General features: G+C 46.1%; 2 protein-coding genes across 2 annotated transcripts in view; both read right to left on the bottom strand.

Moving 5' to 3' along the window:
• cdkal1 (CDK5 regulatory subunit associated protein 1-like 1) overlaps window positions 1-11,188 on the bottom strand; it is a 400,231-nt gene extending 389,043 nt beyond the window's left edge. The window contains exons 1-3 of the mRNA XM_013137938.4: window positions 11,037-11,188; window positions 8,843-9,009; window positions 7,723-7,835 (exon numbers count right to left, since the gene is read on the bottom strand). Of these exons, the coding sequence (XP_012993392.1) occupies window positions 7,723-7,835; window positions 8,843-9,000 (271 nt within the window). The 5' untranslated portion in view covers window positions 9,001-9,009; window positions 11,037-11,188. The remainder of the gene's footprint in view (window positions 1-7,722; window positions 7,836-8,842; window positions 9,010-11,036) is intronic.
• A 5,040-nt stretch (window positions 11,189-16,228) lies between these two features.
• On the bottom strand, window positions 16,229-25,564 carry LOC105007462 (transcription factor E2F3). The gene is made up of 7 exons (XM_010866408.5): window positions 25,076-25,564; window positions 23,042-23,156; window positions 17,974-18,193; window positions 17,608-17,766; window positions 17,361-17,475; window positions 16,776-16,917; window positions 16,229-16,535 (listed from the first exon to the last, which is right to left on the bottom strand). The coding sequence occupies exons 1-7, from the start codon at window positions 25,346-25,348 to the stop codon at window positions 16,237-16,239; spliced, it is 1,323 nt and encodes a 440-aa protein (XP_010864710.1). The 5' UTR covers window positions 25,349-25,564; the 3' UTR covers window positions 16,229-16,236.
• Window positions 25,565-25,731: the final 167 nt, after the last annotated feature.

Raw genomic sequence — 25,731 nt, 5'->3', positions numbered from 1 at the left:
CATTCCTCCTCGTCTCGCCCTCCATCACCTTCCTTCTTCCTCCGCTCTCCCTGCGTCGCCTCTCTCCCTCCACCTCTCCATCGCCTCTTTTCCTCCGTATCTCCATCGCCTCTCTTCCTCGGTGTCTCCATCCTCTCCTTTCCGCCTCTTGCTTTCGCTGTATTCACCACTCCTCTCTCCTCACTCCTCTCTCCTCACTCCGCCCTCCCGCTCCAATGCTGAACTCCGCTATGTACAGCGGAGTTGGAAAGCTGCGTTGGATTGGATGCTGCAACATACATACTGAATGACACACACGCCAAGAGTGCAGAGCACGGCATTGAAGTGCGTGTGTGTGTGTGTGTGTGAGAGAGAGAGTTGGGCAGGCGTGCCAGCTGTAGTACACTGCGCACACACACACACACACACACACACACACACACACACACACACAGCACAGAGCGCACTCTCTACTACTGCCGACACCACTACGGAGGCTGAGACTAAATCTCATTGGCCGCTGAGACACGGCGTGTAGTGCCGCGTAGCTGGCACCTCAGCCAATCACAGCACAGCCTAAACCCTGTGTTTTATGAATGAGCAAGGGAACGCGCGGTATGCAAGGTGTTTACATACACAGACTGGGATTGTAAAACACTTTTTTCCCCCTTCGGACCGCGCAGCACGCTAACAGCCTGACGGAGGGAGCCGGGGTCTGGCTGGAGTGTATGAAAGTGTGGCGTCACCGATCAACGTGCCGGGCAGCCGGGACACCGACAACGCAAACGGGGAGTGTGTCGCCACACGCAGTGATGAACCGCAACTGTATTTAACCAAATCATACTATTTGGTTTTAGTTGTTTCTCTTTCAGGCACTGCTTTGGTATTGAACGCAGATTAACACATAACAGACTGTGTGCCTGTTGAACAGTCCGGGGGGGTGGGGGGGGGGGGGGGGGGGGGGGGGGGGGGTGGGGGGGGTCACAGTGATTCAGGTTAGGAACACACCCACACACATCCTGGAACGTCTGCCGACCAAACACGGACGTTCAGCCCAATTTGACTGTTAAAGCTTTACCTGGTACAATGAGACGTGTACCCCAAACAGCACCCTACCCATTACATAGTGCACTACAAGGCCCATAAGGCTCTGGTTAAAAGTAGGGCACTCCGCAGGGACCAGGTTGCCATTCGGGAAGCGTGTGTAGACTTAGTCCAACCAGTATGTAAATCCTAACTGCTTTGTGTCCGTGTGAGTCGTTACACTGAGAGAACAACACTGCCGTAATCCCATTGGCTCTCTATGAAGTCAGGCCACACCCGGCAGGCGACTCGGCGGCCATGTTCAGCACGTCCCCACGGAAGGCGAACAGCGCCATCTACGGGTGGACAAAGGGACGTCCTTTCCACGGAAGGAGGCGACGTGGGAATGTGTGTCAGTGGTGCGACATGGGCCGGTGTTGCGACAACGAGCACACGCGGCGTGTGGCCAGTTCTCAGAGAAATGTCAGGCCAAAATGTGACCCAAACAATTCACAAGAGTCACAAGAGGATATTCACACGTATGTGGTGCAACATAAGACACTGAACCTGGACAGCATGATTACAGGCTACGAAGTGACAATAACTAGCAGCCATATGAGTAAAATACTATGATTCACCACAGCAGGGCCGCCTGTTGTTGCAATAAAAACGTGAACAATACTTAGAACAACATTTGTTCCTGGACTGGATTCTACAGGTTCAGGCGTGACCATATCTGGCAACCTTATTAATGCCATACGTGATCAGGTCCTAGAAGCTTTTCTGTTCACGGTTCCCATGAAGAATGAAACCCAGCCGCCCACCACTACAGTCCCACGGCCTCAACGGGAGCGCGGCTCGGCGCGGACGAGACCGGCGAAAGTTACTTGCGGTTTAACAAGTGTTTTCGCAAATCAAGTCTGACATCATTCTATCTGGGAGAGCTGCACGTTCATCGGAGGGAATGTTTTAACTGCTCCTGCTGCCTCGTTGTGGAGCTATTGGGGCAAACAACGGTGGGGCAACACTGCCCCCCGGTGGTCAAGACAACTGTGACCCTTTTGATGTTGCACACGCGGCAAAATAAAGTATTCCTCTGGTAAAATGCGGTCGGCGTCTTCGGGGTTTGTACACTACAATCACGCACAAAAGGAGGAGACCAATATTTCCCAGGGCCGCTGGAAAACGTGCCATTTGGTGTAGTTGAGGAGCCGGTAAACACCGTCATTAGACCAGACGTCGTCATCACCACAGGCGCATCACCCCTCGCCGGGCAAAGACGGCCCAGACAGCACCGCTATTACCAGACAGCCTTCCTCTGGAGCCAAAAGTCAGACAGACGTCGGGGGACAGGACTCAGCCGGGAGCCAAGCTGGGGCCCTAAATGCCTCCAGAACCATTACAGGCCATTCACTCCCAGTGTAATCTCCTCCGATTTGGCCGTGACAGGCTCACCTTCACCAACCCCGTCTCTTCAGTCTGCCCGCCTCAGCCTCCAGCGCCGGTCCATCACGGACATAACCCCCCCCAACCCCCACCCCACAGAGACACAAACTGTCTCATTCACAGCCGCCAGCACCCTTCCATCACCCTGGGTCTCAGCGCCAGCCCAACTCACCACCTGCAGAGTCCTCTGGCCTCTCTCGCCTCTCCGAGCTGATGGTGCCTGAACAAGGGTGGGGGGGGGGGACAGTGGGTAAGCGAACGAGACGGCGAGAGAGGAAGAGAGAGAAACAGAGAAGGCTAAAGGGCAAAGCAGGATGGGGAGGGAGCGAGGGAGGGAGAAACTGTCAATGTCACACCTTGTTAACCTGCCACTGGTCACCGTGACAACACAGTCAGACAACAGCCCTCTGCCAGGACTCCAGGCTAAATAAAACGAGTGTGGGGGGGGGGTGCCTACAGTTTCCCTGTCTTCATCATCTAAAGCCCTTTGTGCAAAAGACATAAAGCTGCCTTCACACCTGAGGTGTCACACGCAGACCGGCAGGTGAAGTTACACTGGGGCTTTTCCTCGTGTCGCGCTGAACTGCAATGATGAGGAGCGTTGGACCCAAAGCGTAAGTTGATCACGTTCGCAGCTCCACGTTCACATGTCACATCTGGTGGAAAAGCCCTAACCATCACACCCCCAGCAAGCATGGATCCGTTCGGTGGAGCCATTTGTTTTGGTAGACAGAGAATCAGAAGGACATTCCACTTCCAAATTCTCAATTACAGCAGCATGATCGATGCCCTGTGACTACATCTGTAACGCTGAAAGAATACCTGTAACCCTCGCATTTCATCATTACACCAAGCTAGTGAGGTGCGTGTCTGTGTGTGTAATCATTTCACTAGTATAGTGAAGTGTGTGCGCGCGTGTTGACCAGTTGAATCAGACGTGTCCCTCTTCATGAAAAGGAACAGAAAGCTGGTAGAAACAAACTAATCCTACCTAAGAATGAGCGACTGTCAAAGCCGCGGTCTCCTCGGACTTATCGAAATGTCCGTCACAAATAGAAATCCACACACAGACAAGCACATACATACAAATCCACACACACTGAAAGACACACTGCCCTGCAGCTGCTGATGACTAACGCATGGTGACCTAGAAAGACCCAACCAACCCTAAACGGTGACTAGAAACACACGGTCACCACCACAAACGGACCGCTGGCAGTTTACCAACTATTACTAGGTCTCCCCCCTCGCTCTCTCTCTCTCTCTCTCTCTCTTCCCAATGGTCTCATTAACCAGGTATAATCTCATGTCCGCTTCCCAAAAGGCCCCCTATTTAATATACAGGGTGCATGGAGCGCTGGACAAAAATAGTGCCCTCGGTAGGGAACAGGTTGTCATTGGGGAAACAGACTGTATATTAGATTCATTACAGGAGCAGGAATCAGGAATAATTAGCCCACATGTACAAATATATATTTAATAGGCATGCCGAACGTTATTGGAGGACATGCGGTGACTAAAGGCTGGCATCAGTCCACAAGGCCTCAGGGTTCGTGGTGAAGGTCTGACGGGGACGATCGGTATTCACGCGTGACTTTGACATTCGTGTGCAGATGCGGTAGCGCCACTACGCCCATACAAACATTTAAAATGTCTACAGCAGCAGACTTTCTTTTCTGTCAACGAGGTGCGACAAGTGAATAAAAGCACTGAAGCCGATGCTGTCAGAGAAAACCTTGTTATAACATATAACAGGAAAAACACTGAATCCTGTTTTCTATTTTAAGCCTCTCCGTTTTTTCATGTCCTTCACATTTAACACCGGCAAGTGAAAGGGGGACAGAACACAGTAACCACAGTTTAAATTCAACCAAATTTCCTGCTCCAGTCCCCTCAATTACAGCAATTTCTCCAAATTGCAGGGGAAACAAACAAACGACAACACAATTAGTCTTCAAGCATTCAACTTCCTCTGTTGGGGCAAACAAACTCTCAGTCTCTCTCTCTACCTCGCTGTCTCCCCCCTCTCTCTACCTCGCTGTCTCCCCGTCTCCCCCCTCTCTCTACCTCGCTGTCTCCCCGTCTCCCCCCTCTCTCTATCTCGCTGTCTCCCCCCTCTCTCTACCTCGCTGTCTCCCCGTCTCCCCCCTCTCTCTACCATCTCAACCCATCTTTCTTCCAACCCCCCTCTAGTCAGTCCATCTTTCTCTAAAGTCTGAACAAAGAAAGACATAAGGGGAAGAAAGAGAGAGAGGGAACGTTTGTGTACAGAAAGCGATAAAAGCAGAGAGCAGATATTCAGAAACCAAAATACTAAAGTGCGTAGGCCTGCCTGTCTTCCTTCCTGGCTTCTTTATGGAAAATTCCAGATCACCAGGACCCAGGACAATTAGGGAAAATTTCACAGACCTGGCCGCTCCTCACGCAGGGAAGGGAGGAGGGGAGCGCTAGCGAATTTGCATATTTGAAGCATGTGATTAATGTCCCTCTGCAGCTGTGTTAGAACGCCGCACAAGTCCCAAATGGAGCACTAACACCAATTTAGTGGACTACTCCAACCTACGTCCTGTGGACCTTCCCAACAGAAAGGAACAGGGTGCCATTTGGGACAAGACAGAAGTTACACACCGCCCCCCCTCGCCCCCACCTTGATGAGAAGGACACCCTGAGGGCTAATATTCACAGCCCAGCCAACACAGACTGTAGCACCCCCTTTTAACTCTCTCTAGAGAGACACACACAGACACACACAGACAAAATCCTGACTACTCAGTTTAATCTTTCGTGCACAGGCACACACTTGAAAACAGCCTCTCTTCCTGTCAACGTTCCCCGTTGTCCTCACCTGTGAAGAAAAGCCACCTGACTCGGTCGCCTCTGCTGTCTGGACAACATGCAAATCACATGCAAAATGGGAAGGGAGGAGACAGCCAACTCTGCCCAGAAAATGCAGTGGGAGACGCCGAAACAGCCCCGTCAGTCAGGGCTTTGCCGGGACAACAGAAAAGGCTCTGAGAGTTAAAGTGCCAGCAGAAAGTGGAGCGACGGAGCGACACATTTGCATTTCGGACGTCACGTCCCCACGCTAGTTTCAGTGCACCCTGTTTAAATGAGAAGTAGCGCCCGCTCAAACTAGCCAGACAGACCACTTCAAATAATGAGCAGCAACGCTGCAAAGACCAAAGACATTTACTGACCGGTTTTCCACAGGGAAAACAGGAGACATGAAGTGTATGGAAATGTGCAACCAGCCAGGCAACAAAACACTTTACTGTGCAGACAGCCTCGGTGACCCTCCCGTAAACACTAACCATCGACACCTTGGAACCTGAATTCAGAGCCAGCGTCCAAAACAGCAACACACACACACAAAAATTAATAATAATACATTGTTTTTTCCCCCCTAGATAAACAATCCTGACTAAGGCTACAGTGAACTACAGAAAGACACGTGAAACTTAACTTGACAAAATGTTCTCATTAAAGAAGAGTTTTCATACTTTTTCTGTCACTCAGGCTAATCTGGTTTTGCGTGTGCTGTTGTAATTCGAAGCAGCTGGGAATGTCTTAAAGGGTCCCTGGGACAAAACGTCTCACGGTAAATTACAACAGCCTATTACAGAGGAGTCTTGTTCACTGCAGAGAGACAGTTCTGGCTCAGAGGAAGATAAAGTTTGTGTAAACTGTTTTTTCCTGCATTATACCTTGACTAGGAGCTGAAGAGCTGCATTAACTTCCCAAGCAGATGAGTTCAGCAATTTTGTGTGGGATGCAGGAGTCCTCCAGGGTTCTGTTTACTTTGGATCATCCAGGACAGACGGGCCTGCTGTTCTGTATCTAAACCCTCCAGTGAAGCAGACAGTGTTGTGTGGTCGGTTTATGACCACTGGACCAGACTGGTCACGGGTTCCCCACAAACCCCGGCAGGCCGACTGACTCCTGGAGTTGGAGTGTTTTTCTCCAGCCGTCCTGATGACAACCAGATGCCCGGCTGGACTGGGGGTCAGGGTGCTTCAGATCAAACAGACACACACAGACACAGACAATCACAGACACACAGACGTGCCACGCTGTTCAGGTGGGGGGGTTAGAAGAGGTGAAGGTCGAGAGAGACAAGGAGCTTGTTGTGTTTCTCTGTGCATATCACGGAAGTGTTCATTAACTAACGGCTCATCAACTCACACAGGTCTAACCTTGTGCACGCACGCACGCACACAGCTTTAAGTGCTGTTCAAAGAGTTACAAAAGCACTATCCAAGCATGAAACTACAGCCTGCTGCCCTCCAGACTAAAGACAGACAGGCTAATCAACCTCTTTATCCAGTCTCCAGTAACATTCCCCTTTCAAATGAAAACACACTGCAAATTAGTATAGTCTTTACTGTGGACAAGACTGCCGCCAGTGACGGAATAAAGTGTCAATTCAAGACAAGCAATCACAGTCTGGCTAAATAAAGTAAGTTTCACGTCACCAAAACATTTGAACGGAGGAATTTCAACCCTGTTGCCCAGGGTGATGTGCGGTTGTGTCACATTTGGGACAGTTTCCTCCTCTGTCATGGAGCCAGCCCATTGGACTGTTCACCGAGCCAACACACAGCAGTGACTATGTTATGAGCACATCAACCATTTAAAATGTCCATCTCCAATCTGTCAGCGTGTACCCAGTTCAGTGTGACCCCCTACTACCCTATGACCTCAGCGACCACAACCAACCTACGACCCCCAACCATGCCATTACTCCAACCAACTGCCTGTTAAACCATGACTACAGCAAAACTCCTGCGAATCCCATATCTAGCCCATGACCCAGACGACCCCAACCGCCCCAGCAAACCCGAACCACCCATGACCCTAACCAAACCATCCAACAGTCCCCCAATTAACCCATGACCCCTGTGAACCCCAACCACCCATGACCCTAACCAAACCATCCAACAGTCCCCCAATTAACCCATGACCCCTGTGAACCCCAACCACCCATGACCCTAACCAAACCATCCAACAGTCCCCCAATTAACACATGACCCCAACAACCTGCAACCAATCCATGAGCCAGAGACCCAGTGCACGGACCCCATCACAGACTGGTTCCTAGACAGACTGGTTCCTAGACAGACTGGTTCCTAGACAGACTGGTTCCTAGACAGACTGGTTCCTAGACAGACTGGTTCCTAGACAGACTGGTTCCTAGACAGACTGGTTCCTAGACAGACTGGTTCCTAGACAGACTGGTTCCTAGACAGACTGGTTCCTAGACAGACTGGTTCCTACCGGTCATTATGTATCCGCTGGCTGCTAGTTGTCCGGCCATGTACTCTCCGTCCGAGTTGTTGTGGGAACAGCCCCACGTCCTCATCCAGATCTTCTGCATTCCAGGGATAACACTGGAACAGCAAACAGAATGGGGGAATGACCGGTCATACAGAAGAACAGCTCTTAGTTGTGGTATATGTGCCATAATGGCCAAAAGATTTTTAATAAGTTATGTAAATGATGTTCTGCTACACAAGGATTTAAATATTTATTTAAGCCTAATTTCCATTGGTCCGGTCTGAAAAAAACTCCTCTCTGGTTGGCTGGCCAGTTCACTGTACCCATGACACTATGGGGAAGAACTCCAAACTTTCCCTTGTTTCTTAATGCTGTTATTTACAAAGAAGTTGTTAAACATATAATATGTGGAGAGATTATTAAGTCATAAACACTGCATCTTTAGTGCAACTGACCTTTTTCTTATCTCATTATACACCTGGCCATACTGCAAACCCCATGGCGGAACCCAAATTAAAGAAAAACAGCTAAACATTTCTGGTGGGATTATGACCCATTCAGACTTTCCTATTGATTAGGAAACATTATCTTTAGCTACTGGGTCTTCTGGGATTCTAAGATCCACTAGGTGGCAGTGTTACTCTGGTAAAGTGCTGTTATGGTCACTGGTTCGTGGCTACAGTTTAGCCAACCTGACAGAAACTTGGTCCAATCTAATACGTCTGTCTTTCACAAAGAAGCTATTCAGGGAATAAATAAATAAATAAATAACAAACACAAAGGAATATAGAATCAGCACAAAACATATACAGCTCCGGAAAAAATTAAGTGTTCACAGCACCTTTTTCTTTCCTTTCCAAAACAGTTGAAAAGGAAGGTTTTGAGTGAGGAACAGAACTGTTCAATTTGAAGTGGTCTCTTAATTTTAACCCTTCTGTTCCTCACTCAAAACCTTCCTTTTCGACTTTGTGGGAAAGGAAAGAAAAAGGTGCAGTGGTCTCTTAATTTTTTCCAGAGCTGTATGTACACACACACACACGCACGCACACATCAGCCTTAAACATTATGACAACCTGCCTAATATTATGTCGGTCCCCGTTTGCGGGCCAAATCACAATACCTGTCCGCTTGGAGCACCTCCGTAGTTTGTTGTGTGTTCCTTTTCCGGGCCCTGGGGACAACCGTCTTCCTGGAGTACTGCCTTTCATGGGGGGTCGGGTCCCCACTTGACACCATGTCCTCTATGTCATCAATCGGGGAGTCACAGGCAGAAGGCATGGTGGCGATCTGGGGACGGAAAAAACTGTGCTGTGAGAAAACCGTGCCATTTTCATTTCAACACTATTTACAGAGGAATGTAAACTAATCTAACAAGTAACACAGAAATAAATGTGAAATTCAATCATTAAAAAAAGTCACTACAACCCCACATTTATCAGCCCATAAAATGTGCGGCGTTGGAACTGCTTCGGTTATGGTGTAGCTGTATATCTGTTGGGGGCACACTAGGGCTTCTTAAATGCCGGCACAAAATCTTCCCTGAAGATGGTTTCAAACCGCCACTAGCTAATCAAAGGGCCAAAACGGTCAATCAATTAATCTCATACTGCATTAGCTCAGCCTACCTGTCCCCTGCCTGGGTGCAGACCACGCCCTCTTACAGAAGTACATTACAGTTTATTCATACTATGACATTTTGCAAAAATAGTCTTTATCAGTTGCCACTAACGATATGTTATTAAAGCAGTATTTTATGTCTGAAAACGGTATAAACGCACCAAAATGTACACTAATTATGAAATAATTATATGATTAACTTGGAGGGTCCAGTCTTACATAAGGATCAGAAACTGGGTTTGTTCGGTCACCACACTCTCCCGCTTAACAAGTGGATTCAATGTCTTTTAGAGGCCATTTCCCTGGAATGATCAACAACGAGAACTAATGGTGCTAGTCAAGCAGCAATTAAGGCTTGGACAAATAGTTTAATCAGTAAAGAAAATACCAATTAAAGCTTGAAGTGTGTTTGTGCGTGTGTATATCTGCATGTGCTTGTGTGAGGAACACACTTTTTTTAAGAAAGACTTAAATGTTTATACATAAATGTGGGTGGATGGACTGTATGTTGAAGTATATCTGTAGACATTTAGATATGTTTAGGTATGTATGCATGTATGTAAATATAGCCAGCATCTCTGGCCCTAACCAATTTTGAAGCGCACCAGTCAACTGTCAGAAAAAGGGACTGCACAAACATGGCCTGAACGAAAGATCTGGAAGAAGCTGCACGCTCTCAAAAACAAATGTTTGCCAGAAGACACCAGGGTCAAAAACAGGCCTACAGGAACAATGCACTCTGGAATGGAGAGTCAAAGGTAGACTTGAGGCACCTCAATGTCATTTTTGGCAAAAACAAAACAATGACCCCAACGCCAACCACCGTCGTTATGGTTCCGGGCACCCGGGGACTGGTCTCTTTGCCATCGACTTTCTTCAGTATTCTTGCAACCTTGCAATGGAACCAGCATCTCCTCGAATGTAGAGGCCCTGCTTTTGTTTCATAAAATGTCTGAGCTGAAACCTCGCCTTTTAAAGTTTAGCAATAATAACTCCACAGCGTTGTATGTTTGCAGAGGCAAGAGTTCCTTACACAGAACGCAAGACCTGGCAGTTAGAGGAAAGCGTACATCACTGTTCGGCCAAATACACTTTTATTGGGTTGGTTAGGCAACTTCCCCTCAGCAATATAAAGTTACAAATAACAGTTAATAATACACTAGCTATTTCACTACTATATGTTAATATGGTAAACACTATCTAAAAAAAAAAGTTTTTTAAATGACCAAATAACTATAGTAGGCTCGCCCTACTTATATGGCGCGAACTAACCCACTCAGCTAACTCCCATGGACTCAAACTAGCAAATGTAGCCTATGAATTAACATTTTAAGTTATATAACAGTGGTTGGCAGCATAAATATTAAAAGTAATGTAGTTGGCGCTAATTGTATTTTCAGTGGTGACTACACACAGCAAAGATAATTGACTAAGAAACAAGACAGATCACAGTACAAACTTAAGCTAGCTAGATAACCTAGCCAGTTTGAGACGCATTATATGTTTCTTAACAGTGAAATACGCCACTATTCATACAATTAAGGACATGCATCGTTTCCATATCTCAATCGGTTTAAAACGTGTATTTCTGTTTGCTAACTTCAGCTAACAGTGAGAACAGCAACGAGCTAACTCACAGGACACACGTGTTTCTATTTTGGACTGGCACGTGTATTTAACTTCGAATTGTAACTCACCTGAGATACGTAGTAAATACTTCAGTCGTGCAGGAAGGTGATAAATGTTTACTCTCACACAACTTAAAGATAGTTAGGAACTGCTAGCTGGAAATAATGTTGTTATCAGACTTGTGATTTGTGGGCGCCTTCTGATGACCCGCGAGAAACAACACGACGGAACGAAGTGAAGGACAAACTTATTGGGTTTTGCAACAAAAAGAGCTGTTAACGTCTGTGAGCTTATGTTTGTATTATTAAAAAAAATATTTGCAATAAATGAATTTTGAACACGTATCCGACTTTCTTTTTTTTTATGATTACTAACAAAAATATCCACACTTTAACCAGGGACCGTTTTAGAGGGTGACTATTATAGGAAATGCCCTTCACAAATTACATGTTCAAAAATTGAATTACCACGATTTAGTCACATTAAACGGTAAAATGGCTTAACATTTCATCAGAGACGGACGAAAATGTTCGTTCTGCCCACTCGAAATTGGGTAAATCATCAGTGAATTAAGTGGAATTACTATTGTCATATTTGTATTGCTTTTATTCAAGTTCAGGTAACTTTCAAACATACATAATAGAAAACATTGCTTCCCCAATGGCACAAACCTAACAGGTGTTCAGATACATTATCTACAATTTATATCAAAGCTTTCAATCAAACATACACGTTTTTTAAAAAAAAAAAAGCCATAAACCACACAATACGAAATCTGTATTTTCCAAACATTCACATAACACACAAAACACTTTCATGCACTCACTTAAAAGAAAATAACATTTGAATAAGCAGTGTATAATCTGTTTATGTCCAAATTGGCATCCTATTATATAATGTAGCACTTTTCACTAGGCCTTACAAGCCGCTAGTAAAAAGTAGTTAACTATATAGGAAACAGGTTGCCATTTGGGAATCACAATAGATGTTAAATAAACTTCTCATCCGAACACTTGGAAAAACAGGCTTTCCAGATCACTTCAATTGTTGGAGATTTTGTGACCAGATTCTGGTCCGCAAAAGAAAAATGTATGTTTCAATGGCTCGACTGAACCATACTCAATGAGGCGTGGTGACTGCAGCGTTCAATCTAGGTCAAAACAAAGCGTAGGGCATTCCTTCTATAAATTCTTTGATATAATTAAAATCTAATTAGTACAACAACAACAAAAGTTGAATGCATAAATACATATTCACATATAAATATGAAATTAAAAAAAGAATAATAAGGGGAGAAATATTAACAATATTCTGGAGGATTCTCTGTACATTCTGCTATACACTGATAACCACAAAAACTGCATATTAGTCAGAGGTCAACACTGGCAAGGTTGTAATCCCAAATGATATGAAGTTGTTGAGGAAGCAGTAACGGCAACAATTTATTTCAAATTACTCATAACCATGAACTGTTCTATCCCGCAAAGGAACTTGCTCATTGAGAGAAAAAAAAACACGCAAAAATAATTTACAAACGCGTGCACAAATTAACAAGCTAAATGCTAACACCACACAATAATGAAAGCCAAGCCCTTACATCACATTATTAACCAATGTAGTTCAGGTGGGGCTGAACATCCAGGAACCGTGAAATCCGAGATCTCAAACGTCTAATACAGGTAAACCTAGGATGAAGATAACAGAAGTTGAGGACGACGATTCTAATGAACCTCGACTCGCGTAAATAAGAAAACTCAACAAGGGGCCCGACACGCTACCTAGCAATGACGCTCGTCCCTTGAATTAGCTTTTTTGTGTGTAAATCTTCCTGATTGAATCAACACTTGCCTCAACCTGCGTTACCTCAAAGGTTTGTTAAACCTCGCGTCAAATGAACAGGTAAACCAAACTCGGCCCCCGTGACAAAAGGTCTAGAATTAGAACGCGCTAATGCCACTTAGCGGACTAAACGCACGTAAACGGAGCCCCTGAAAATAAACATTGTTTCCTCACGCATTAATATAGTAATAAAACCTATCCTGTCACTCGGAGGTAGTCTACAGCAACTAGTGCATTATTCAATTATCAAAATTGTACCTTCACACAACTGTACCTTTACAAAATGGCTTCTAGATATCAAGCATCGGTACGGGCAACAAGCATTTCATTCAACAACCAGCATATTATTTAATTATCTAGGGCTACCTTATAACTATCCCATCTCTGAACTGAGGCAAAACTCTCAGGCACCCCGGCTGCTCTATTTCGGACGATCTGTGTCGACTGTATAATTTGTTCATTCTGGTTTGACATTACATAGCTCTGCGTGAAACAGCTAGTTTTACCAATACCTCATATTTGTAAATCTATACAGTGCTGAGGGGAAGTAGCCTACGTAAACCATTTAAAAGGTATTTTTGGCTTACTGAAATATACGCATTTCCTTTAACTGTCAGTGTCTTACTGACAAGGCATTTTTGACCATTATCATTAGTAAATTATCAAAACGGTACATTTACAAAATGGCTTCTAGATATTGGGCATGAGTCTGGGAATCACGCATTTCATTCAACAAACTGCATATTATTTAAATATCTAGGGCTACCTTAACACTATCCCATCTCTTTACTGTGGTAAGTTATTTTAAGACAATTACATGACATTATGTTAAAAAATATATATATAGGGTGATATCTCAACTATTTCTAACGTAAGGCATATTAACATACAACTGAATGGGCGTTCAACCTACTCGCCCACTTGTTTTGCCTTCTGAAAAGTGAATTCCTTTTATTCTCCACACAAAAAGAAACGCTGATGTCAAACAACAAAATGTTCCCCCCTTTTAAGCAGAGGGTCAACCAGGTCCCACATCAGCATGTTCACGGAAACGTCCATGTCTTTTATGCGCCTGTGCTGCTGTTGTTTGGACGATCTCGAAAAACAGGGCCATGGCAGGCTGTGGTACAACACAGACATGAGAAGGCAGGGAGTAAGGTGCAGGTAGAATAACGTCGCTTGCTCATTAAAGGGTCAACCCTAACGTCTATTGACATGGACATACAACTAGCTGAAGATTTGACCCAAGTGGTTAAAAGTAGATCCTATCACAAGGAGCAGGACAGACCGCTGTCATAGATAACCATTGTGTTATCCCTTAGAGCAATAACCTCCACTTTCTAAAGTTGTCCGACGTGATTGCAATATTCGTCGAAATCATGACAGATTGAAGACAGGCCAAGCCGGGTTTCCAGAGCCCCGCTAAAACTTAATCCCGGGATTAAAAACTGTAGGACACAATGTAAATGGAGGCCCTCTACACCGGTTTCCCAAGAAGTTGGGATGCTGTGTAAAATTTTAATAAAAACAGAATGCAATGACATAAAACATTTAAAACCCTATATTCAATAGAAAATAGTACAAAGAAAATATTAAATTTTACATTTTATTGTTTCTTGAAAAACATATGCCCACTTTGAATTTGACGCCAGCATCACGTTTCAAAAAAGCAGGGACAGCAGCAACAAGACTGGAAAAGTCACTAAAAAACTAAACCTGATGTAATATCACCCAACTAATTAGGTCAACTGGCAACAGGTCAGTAACATGATTGGGTATAAAAAGATCATTTCAGAGTGGATGGGTCTGTCAGAAGTGAGGATGGGGAGGGGTTCACCACTCTGAAAGACTGAACGGGCAAATAGTGCAACATTAAGAAAAACATTTCTCAACCTGGGATCACATTTTAGATATATAGTATCATAAAAATTCAGAGAATCCAGAGAAGTCTCTGTAAGCAAGGGACAATACATTTTACATTCAAAACTACAGCAAATGGTGAAATGAGTATTTTTAAGAGGTGATGCAACACAGTAGTAAACAGGCCCCGTCCCAACTTTTTTTGAAACGTGTCCCTGGCATCAAATTCAAATTGGCCAAGTATTTTTCCATGAACAATAACATTTCTGTTTCAACATTTGATATGTTGTCTTCATACTATTTTCAATTAAATATAAGGATAAATGATGTGCACATCATTGCATTCTGGTTTTATTTTAATTTCACACAATGTCCCAACTGTCTTGGAAACTGAGTTGTACTATGGTCAGGCTGGATAAGGCAGCTCTCAGTTATAAAGCAGCTCCGAGCAGCAAAAAGGGTCGACACAGAGTCGTGTTCAATAGGGCCACAGCGCAGAACAAGTTTGCAACCGAAAATGTAATCTGACTTTTTCTTACTGGACAAGTACCGGTAGTAGCTTTCTGTTTCAGGGCTTTTGTTTCAGTTTCAGACCTGTTGAGTCTATGAAACACCAAGGTTTAAGGCGATCCTGATACTGCCGTTGGCCGGGCGTCCCGGGGAAGCCTCCCCCATTGGCCGGGCGTCCCGGGGAAGCCTCCCCCATTGGCCGGGCGTCCCGGGGAAGCCTCCCCCATTGGCCGGGCGTCCCGGGGAAGCCTCCCCCATTGGCCGGGCGTCCCGGGGAAGCCTCCCCCATTGGCCGGGCGTCCCGGGGAAGCCTCCCCCATTGGCCGGGCGTCCCGGGGAAGCCTCCCCCATTGGCCGGGCGTCCCGGGGAAGCCTCCCCCATTGGCCGGGCGTCCCGGGGAAGCCTCCCCCATTGGCCGGGCGTCCCGGGGAAGCCTCCCCCATTGGCCGGGCGTCCCGGGGAAGCCTCCCCCATTGGCCGGGCGTCCCGGGGAAGCCTCCCCCATTGGCCGGGCGTCCCGGGGAAGCCTCCCCCATTGGCCGGGCGTCCCGGGGAAGCCTCCCCCATTGGCCGGGCGTCCCGGGGAAGCCTCCCCCATTGGCCGGGCGTCCCGGGGAAGCCTCCCCCATTGGCCGGGCGTCCCGGGGAAGCCTCCCCCATTGGCCGGGTGTCCCGGGGAAGCCTCCCCCATTGGCCGGGCGTCCCGGGGAAGCCTCCCCCATTGGCCGGTCTCTCTCTAAGGCCTGTTCACTCTGGTCCTCCATGAAACATGGTAAGACATGCCCTCGGCTCTACAGTAAAACAGGAGGACACCAAAGACAAAGTTCTCAGCCGCCTCCAGTGACACACAAGATCCCAGGTGCTCAGCGACGCGTCCACCTCCTGGGATATGTCCAGGCAAGACAGGACAACCTCGGACAGTCCCTTGCCCTGTGACCCTCCTGGATGAAGGAAAACAGTATGGCCACTTCCCGTACTTCTCTTTCCAACCACTACAGCACACGGGAGGACACAGGACAGGAAGACGCGGCCCCCCCCCCCCTCTCCCCTCCGCGTCCTCACATGGGACACAGGAGGTCATCCAGGGGCAGCTTGTCAAAGTCGTAGGCGTCGAACAGATCGCTGATGCCCTCGTCGTTCCCTAGGCTCGCTAGCATGTAGTCCTCGTTGAGGAGCGGAGGGGACAGGTTGACGAAGGGCCCCGCACCGTGGCCCTCCAGGAGCCCGGACAGAGACAGCGGGATCTGGTCCTCGGTCTGCTGCAGGAGGCTGGTGAAGGGCGAGGTGATGGGTGACAGGGTGGTGACCGTCACGGCCGAGGGAGCAGGATGGACATCGCCGCCGCCGGTTGCCTTCTCTGTAGGGGGAGAGAAGACATGGTGAGACACTCCAACCGAGCGGAAGTCGGGTCGAGGGGACGAGATTCGATTGCATTCCTTTGGAGCTGGTTCAAGTAAAACGGTGGAGTGAAACCATATCAATCTCGGCTCGTCACGGACCCTGGCGAAAATTGTTCTCAGAGAACAGCGCTTTGTGTTTTTTCTTAGACCGACGGTAAGAATGTATCAGTAAAAAGAAGAAGGGAGGGAAGACTTACCATCAGAGACTTTGAGGAAAGGCGAGGAGTTTCCGTTGACATCCTGGCTACCGTTCTTCACAGGGCTGCAGGAGGCGTACTCCTCCGGGCAGAGGAACACCTCGATGGGACCCTTGGTGCTGGTCAGGTGCACCGACAGGTTCTGGGAAGTACAGAAAAACATACCGATTCGACCTCTGTAGCCATGAAGACGCGCAGAAGCAAACGACAGCCGGAGGGTATGATTTGGACCGTTGGACAGAACGTCACGGCGCAACTGACGTTAAGAGACGGATTCGCTGCATTGGTGGAGATGGCGCCGACAGTGAAACCTGCCAACGTTGGCACAACCCAGGATTACCCCTGCAGGTATAAGGTTCTGGATGCCGACTGGCTGAACAGGTCACGATATCCGACCATACACCCCGCGAATGACCAAAAAACTTGACTACATTACTGTTCTAATAACGCGAGGAGCCAGTTCATAATTTCCGGCGTGTAACCCTGACTGTATCATGCTGAAAAAGAGCTCTTAGCCACGGTACGCCAGCCACAAACCACACACCCTTTTAACTCAAATAGATTACGCAGACTGGTTGAATGTACCTCTTCTGGGTCGGGGACATCCAGCTTGGTCCCCGAGGGAGCCTTCACCACGATCACGGTCTGGTCTCTCAGGTTACGCAGCTGCTGGATGTCTTGGTACGTCACATACGCCAACGTGGAACAGGAGGTTAAAGAGGAATCACAACTGGGAGTTTTGGAGGAGATGCTCACAGATTCATTAGCTGACGCTCATACGGCAATGCAAGTCAGAACCAATTCGACCCGGGACCCGCATATTCAAGGATATTTCTGGTTGTGCGTGGCCTCAGTCATCTGTTTGACGTCCAGGGTGCAACTCTGGATCAGCTCATCCAGCCTCCTCTCCTCCTGACACAGATTTGACAGCTCAGCAGTCAGGCCCTGACGGTTGTTTAAGGTACCCCCGTCCTCAGACAGGTTACAGCCCCTGGAAGAGAGAGAGATTTTTATTTATTTTTTAAATGCAATCCCATTTCCAGAATAATCCAAGACCTGACCATTTCATTTGATCTACTGTAAAGTATAACAGAGGAGGCCCTGACACCAGAGAAAGTCTGAAAAACAGCCTGATCGACAAATAATAGTATTTAAAGTCCTGTTGGTCAGCTGCTATGAGAAACGAGCCCACACTTACATCCACTCAATGTTATTTTTGGATTTCTTCTTGATGAGGTGGACCCCCTCCAAGACATTGGTGATGTCATAGAGGCGTCTCTTCTGCACCTTGAGCAGCTCGGCGGCCTGGTTCAGGTCAATCACGCCGTCTGGCGACTGGCCAAGCAGCTCCACAAACTTCTTGGTCAGCAGGCCCAGCGATGTGTCGTAGCGGGTCTTCTCCGCCGGGGACTTCGGCACTGCGTAGAAAAACGGGCGAGACAAGTGTTTACAATTGTGCCAGAAGCTCAACGGGTAAGTTCACACCCGGGCCAAAACCCTCCTCTCCAGCCAACTGTCTTTAAGCAACGAAGTACAATTGCCAGAACATATATTTGAATACACACCGCTCAAAGAAATTGAGGGAACACTTAAATCACACATCGGGTCTTGATTAACGAAATAAACGAAAAGATCCAAATCTTAACTGTACACGGTGTAATTCACTGAGAACAAAATGACGTAACGGTCAATGGAAACCAAAATGACCAACCGATTGAGGGTCTGGATCAGGGATGGAAATTAGCACCCGCCACCAGCCAAATGCGGGTGATTTTGTGTTGTGGCGGGTAAACTCGCATCACCTACCGGCCACCGTGGCGGGTAAATAAAAATAGCATACTGTTTCACCCGGACACTTTTACGGAAGAGGATTAGTGCCAAGCAACAATAAAAAAAATAAAACCATCTCGACATTAAAGTAATTATAATGCGAGATTAAACTCGTTAAATTTAGAGAAAAAAGTCGAAATACAATCTTGAGAATAAACTCATTAAATATCAAGAATAAAGTTTAATAATCCGTCTTATGGGAAACCACGATGAATCGCGCGTAGGTGAAGCCAGCGATAACCTTGCATTTGTCCACTGGTTGTCAATTCATGTTGGACAAAAGCGAGTACATCGCGCAAATTGGACAATTTTTTTTTTCTAAAAAGACCTAGCCGCTTGCAAATTCTCTTTTAAATTCGTATGCTAATTATAATTCTGTCATAATTAGCTAATAGTTGATAGTATTTCTTTGTTACTGAAAGAAAGTCTATAATATAGCTTGACTAATTGATCCAACTCTGCCATCAGTAGGCTATGCAATGCACACTGATCGAATGCGTTATTCTACATTTAATTTAGACTTTTATTCTCGATATTTCATGAGTTTATTCTCAAGATTGTATTTCGACTTTTTTCTCGAAACACAACGATGTGACTTTGTCGAGATGGTTTTATTTTTTGTATTATTGCTTGGCACTAATCCTCTTACGTACACTTTAGAGGCGGCACACATAAAAAAAATGTGGCGTTACATCGCAGGCGTTAAGAGGTCCGCTGAGAAAACATCTCAGGAGGAGCCAGTGGACAAAGAGGCGAAAGTCAAAAAACTTTTTTTTAAAGAACGATGGAGAAAAGCAGACAATGGTGAGTCCCGCGAATGGTTAGTTTACGACGAGACAAATCTGATAATGTACTGCTCTGTATGTCGTCAACACGCTTCACGTTGTTGGTTAAAAACAAGAAAGTGGCTGGTAAAAACATTGAGTGGCTGGTAGATTTTGAAATCCACCAGCCACAGTGGCCGGTGGACAAAAAATGTAATTTCCACCCCTGGTCTGGATTCAAACTCAAACCGAAAATCTATGTAAACCATTGAAATCAATGTAAACCATTGAAATCAATGTAAACCATTGAAATCAATGTAAACCATTGAAATCAATGTAAACCATTGAAATCACAGGCTGTTCCAAATTGCATGAATTTCATCACTGCAACTCATAATATGACTCAGTAGTGTGTACGGTCCCCACGTGCCTGTGTGCACTCCCAACAATGTCTGGGCATGATCCTGATGACACGGCAGATGGTGTCCTGGGGGATCTCCTCCCAGACCTGGATCAGAGGATCAGTGAGCATCTACACCGCTAGTTGGCTGCGTCAGATGCACCGATACAGAACGTCCCAGAGGTTCTCAATGGGATTTAGGACTGGGGAACATGAGGGCCAATCAATGGAATCAATGCCGTCATCATCCAGGAACTGCCTACACACTTTGGCCACACAAGGCCGGGCATTGTCCCACACCAGGAGGAACCCAGGGCCCACTGCACCAGTTTAAGGTCTGACGATGGGTCTGAGGATTTCATCCCGGTACCTAACAGCAGTCAGGGTACTGTTGGCTATAACGTGGCGTTATGTGCGACCCAACAAAGATATGCCTCCCCAGACCGTCACTGAACCAACAGTCAAACCGGTCATGCTGGAGGATGTTGCAGGCAGCATAACGTTCACCACAGCATCTCATCTGTGTAGAGAACGGGGCGTCAATGGCAGACCTGCCATTTCTGGTGTTCTCTGGCGAATGCCAATCAAGCTGCACAACGCTGGGCTGTGAGCACAGAACCCACTAGAGGACGTCAGGCCCTCATGCCACCCTCATGGAGTCCGTTTCTGGCAAAAACATGCACACCAGTAGCCCGTTGGAAGTCATTCTGTAGGGCTCTGGCAGTGCTGTTCGTGCATCTCCTCCATACCCTCGGGACTGTACTGGGAGACACGGCAAATCTTGTGACGGCACATATGGATTTGCCATCCTGGAGGAGCTGGACTACCTGTGCCACCTGAATGGACTGTAGGTACCGTTACTCATGCTACCAGTAGTGACAAGGACCCAAAACTAGAGAAGAACCGGTCAGGAAGGATAAGGAGAGAGCAACTGTCTGTGGCCACCACCTGCAAAACCATTCCATTTTAGGGGGTTGTCTTGCTGTTGCCTCTCCAGTGCACCTGTTGTCACATTCATTTGCACCGAAACAGGTGACACTGATTCACAATCACTTATGCTTCCCAACTGGACAGATTGTAAAAAAAAAAAATGTGACCAGTGTATATAAAATTGGACAACGTGGATTAACAATACATTCATTGCCTGTTGTAGTGGCTTCTACTCATCTCTCAGGAAATAATTGATAACTTCATAATACTCCCTTCCCGGAGAGCTTCACTGATCCCAACTTTCATTCGACACTTGTCCAACACTCCCGTTAGATTCATTTGGACGGCTATTCGCCAGTCTGTCGGCCAGACCCTTATTTAGCCGACAGGTCAACAAAATAATTTCTAACGGCGCAGCATGACACGTCTGATTTGTGCCCATGTAAGGGCAAATTCATTGCTCGTTGGGAAAATCCTAACGATGCAGGGGAAAACTGGACCTACTGCCACCAACATGGCGAAAGGAGCAATTCACCCCGAAGAATCTCTACACCAGGACTTAAAATAGCCTTTTTCACTGAGCGTTTGCTACACAAAAACCTGCCTCCGATACCCATTACAACGCATTGAACCTGATGCATCTTTTTATCATCCACCACTCCGCGACCGGAACAGGCAGGCAAACAATCCCAAGCTACATTCAGGCATCCACCAAATCAGGCAGTAAATGGTAGGGGGGCAGGCTTGGCTATAAATCTCCATTCTTCTTTATTGTCATGACAATGACAAGTACAATGAATGAAAAAAAATAAACAACATTCAGCAATTCTGAGTTACAGTTCATAGAAGAAAATGTGTCAATTAAAATGAAGACTTTAGGACCTAATCTAGAGATTTCACGAGAAAAAAATAAGCTTTTTGTGCATATGGAACATCTGATATTTCATCTCAGCTCTTGGGACCAACACGTAACGTCGCATTTATAGTTTTGTTCTGTAAATATTTTGTTGACGTTTCCTGACAGTACAAAGAGCACTGTCAGCTTAATATCCGTGCCACCTCCAACTGCCAAAAAATGTCAGCTAAACCTGGCAATGTTGCACTGTATTCTAGCCAACTAGCCACTGAAATAAAAACAGATTTCATAGCCAGTCTGTCTATGAAAGGGAATTAAATAGTTGACATGAACAGATTCCTTCCACAGACGTAACGTTGCTTGCTCATTATACCCTCAAAACTAAGAAACACTTCAAAAGGTTACTATACCTTTTCATTACTTAACAATGTATGGCTCTGGGTGGATGACTTCTCTAAACAAACTCTGTGCAATTAACCGAAACATCCAACCTCTAAACCACATGCGCTCTCTCTCTGCAGCATTTCCAGAAGGGTGTGTATGGTGCGAATTTACCCACAAGCCCATAGGCTCCAAAAAGCTGACATTAGAACCTGACATTCACGCAATCAAGTGAAGAACTGGGCTGTGGTTTCTGACACAAAAATAACACTTGTGTGCGTGTCAACCTGAGGCCTTGTAACAATCTGTAGAAAATAAACCAAAACTAAACAGGCACAATGCAAACAAACCATAAAATATTTTAGTGTGACATTAGGTACAAAAATAAATTATATTCCAAAAAGGCATATTTTTCTGCTTTTCGACTATTTTCTATCTTGAATATGAGGCTTGGAGCGATGTGGAGCAGGCCTTCCACTCCCCCTAACATGCAGTGGAGCTCACAATATAGATTGGTCATGAATTTGCAAAAGGAGTGAATTTGTAAAACTGTGCTAAGAGACCAGTGGCAGTAGAAACAAGAGAGCACCAGTGCAAAATGTCAGTTCCCCCGTCCGCTGTCCTAGCCAATGCAGGATGCTGTCCTAGCCAACGCAGGATGGTCATGAGCCATGCGCAGGCGCCACAGCGGATATCCATCTCGCATTGAGTTAAAATCTTTGGGCGGGACAAGCAGGTAACGTCCGAGTCACATCATGTATGTGGGGCTCTCCAAGGTGGCTTGGGCAAGAGCTAACGGAGGTGACCCACGTGATTCATTCCACGTGACTTCCTGTCTGAAGTCTGAGAATAAGCCAAATGACGTGGCACTGATGCCTAAGAGGAAGGCCTGCTGTGATTTTCAACTCTCCCGTATCCACTTGGGGTTGCCACAACACGACGGCGCTGCATGCCTCTTTCTCTACCCAAAATCCTATTTCAATATGCCTTGTCGGCCTCAGATTTTGTTTTCCTTTCTCCCCTCACCTCACCTCGACCATCGAAATAACCTCGGGGACTCTGTCTACACAGCATCTCTACAACAATCACAACAGTCCAGTCTTACCTTTTGGGCTCTTGAGCCCCGGCCCAGAGGCTGCTCCAGCCTTGCCCCGCGGTGTCCGGGCTCCTTCGATGGGGTACTGATGGTCTGACTCATCCAATGCCAGCCTACGCTTGGCCTGCAAGGTAAGGAAGCACAAAGTGTTTCCTAGCGTCTATAATGAAGTCAGTTAACAGACATTCTCATACCGACCATCCATTTTCGTTACTGGAATCAAACCCATGACCGGTGCGTTCCAAACAGTGCCTGTGAACTGGTTCACTGTTCAGAAATTGTGTTGCAATGCCATTTCCCATGAAACACCAAATGGTTTGTTTTTATTTCACCTTTGAATTAAGGGGTAGGCATCAGCTATTTGACTGGATTTAACAACTTGGGAGTCTCCAGAATAGCCCCATATGCTGTATAGTATAACTTTTAATCTTGGCAAAAGTTTAATACACATACGAATAGTTTCTTACTAGCTTCTTTCCTACCTTCCCAGCATGGCAGTGGCCCTCGCTACCTTTGTAAAATAAATATTCCTCTGGGATAAATTAGTTCTGTATTCCTCGATGTTCAACTGATATGACCAGGGACTCGAAACTGAAAACTGAGTGGAATGAGAAGTGAAACGTCAGCCATTTTGTCCAACAACATGGCATCAAGTCCTTATCACCAACATGACGGAGTGATGCAAGCAGAAGTCCTGGGTCACCATGTGGTCACCCAGGTTATTGGGTGCAATGTGCCAAGCACATCAGGCGAGTCATGTGGTGGAGATGGGGACAGAACCGTGTGAAACCAGGTTTTCAAAATCTGCCAACACTTGTGTGGTGACAAATAAGCCAACAGTTCAGTTATTCTTTTCACTTAAAAAAACCAAGAGTTCACTTAAATAAGCCAATAGTTCACTTTATTTCAAGAAAATCACTGAAAAACACTTGGACACATTCATGAGGGCACCGGGTAAGTATGACAAGCACAGGGCTGTTTGTGAAACTTAATTTCTTTAACAAGCCAGAAGGATCTATATTCTCCTGTCCCCATCCACCCCACCCCTCAAGCTAACTAGCTAAAGATGGAACAAATCAATCCTTGCTGCTGGGGCAGTTCATGATATCAAATATGGCTGCCATTTTTGCAGAAACCCAACCCCCATCTGATATCTCCCTCAGTGAGCAAAGAGGGGTCCTGAAGGCTAGCTCGTGGGCTGGCTCGCTACATCTGTGTTATAGCGTTTTTACCCATGACCAGTTTGGCCAATTTAACACTAACGGTAGGGCTTGCATTTCCGCAATTTAACGGTTTATAACACAGGAGTAACACATACGCAAGTAATAGTTAAAACAACGTAACGCCAGCTGACAGTCATAATGATATTTAACAATCTTCTGACGCGGAAAACTAAAGACGATAAGAAGATTACCCTTCTGTTGCTCAACTTTAGTTAGCCAGTGTTTGTGCATAGCTAGCAAGCTACCTTCCGCGACAGATCCTGTCAACCCCCCCTTCCCCTCCAGCCCAAAACAATAACTGGGCCTAAACATTATTGCTGACAAGTAATGTTAATTATGTTAAGGTTTGCAAGCATATTAAGCTGGAGCACGTTGGTGTCGAAACAAGCAGAGGACCTTGTATGGAAGAGTTGCTCTTGAACCCTAAATATTAGACCACAGCAAAATTATTTTAACTTCAGAAACTGATACGGGAAATGTTTTAGGCATAGCTAGGCTGTTGACCTTTAATACGGGTGTGATCCTTAGAAATTGATAAATTATGTTAGGCTTACTCAACTTCATATCTGACAGGCTTCCAAAATAGCTACTTTAACACCTAAAAGTAACTATATAGGCTATCACAAATATGCACGTTGATTAGTACGCTAGATACCTGGCGTTAAACCCAACTGAGTGAACCTCAGAGTGTGTTGGTGACTCGAGGATCCCTGAGAACGACCGAGCTAGCTACTTTGCTAACTGGCTAGCAACATACGAGGACGTTCCTCGTTAATTTCAGTCACTGCGATGAAACAGAAAATGACATTAGCAAGTTTACCGGTGGACGTCCTAACGTGGGTCGTCGTCCGGCTCCGTTTGTTGCTCCGTTTGGAGTGGAATATATACAGCCAGCTGGTGGTTCGGACAAACAGACATTCGAAGTCTGTGGAATGCAAGGCGGTGGAGTTATAATTTGTATATAAGTGGTAGTGGTACGATGAGGGGTAAACCGGTCGGAAAATGCAGTCAATACCGCATTTTTGTCAAGAGAAGAGCCTCCAACCCCTGCTATTATTACTTTATCCGGGGCTGATGAGATCCCTCTTCTCATCTTTGTGGGCTCGGGTACCCTTTGTCCCTTTAGTTTTAAGCCCTTTTTCAGCTAATCCACCGCAACAAATTAAAAAATATTGATATGAAAGACTAGATGATGATCTTATTTGCCGATATTTGTATATCTGAAGTTATATTGAGAACGCATTTAGGCAGATGCAATGGATTAGAAACTAGCGCGAGTCTCAGTCCTGCCAGCTCAAAAATGGCTCCAGGAAGCTGACAATGAATGAAGGGATACCGTTTACGCGCGAAAGAGCCCTCCCGCGAAACTCAGATTTCCCGGGACATTTTTGAACATTATTTGCATAATCGATGCAATTGGCTACTGCGTGTTATAACACCACCCATTTTATGTACGTTTCATACTATATTGACCAA

The sequence above is a fragment of the Esox lucius genome, chromosome 16, assembly GCF_011004845.1.
Source record: "Esox lucius isolate fEsoLuc1 chromosome 16, fEsoLuc1.pri, whole genome shotgun sequence".
NCBI lineage: Eukaryota > Metazoa > Chordata > Actinopteri > Esociformes > Esocidae > Esox > Esox lucius.
Note: the sequence above shows the minus strand (reverse complement) of the source record. Positions and strands in the feature narration are given on the sequence as shown.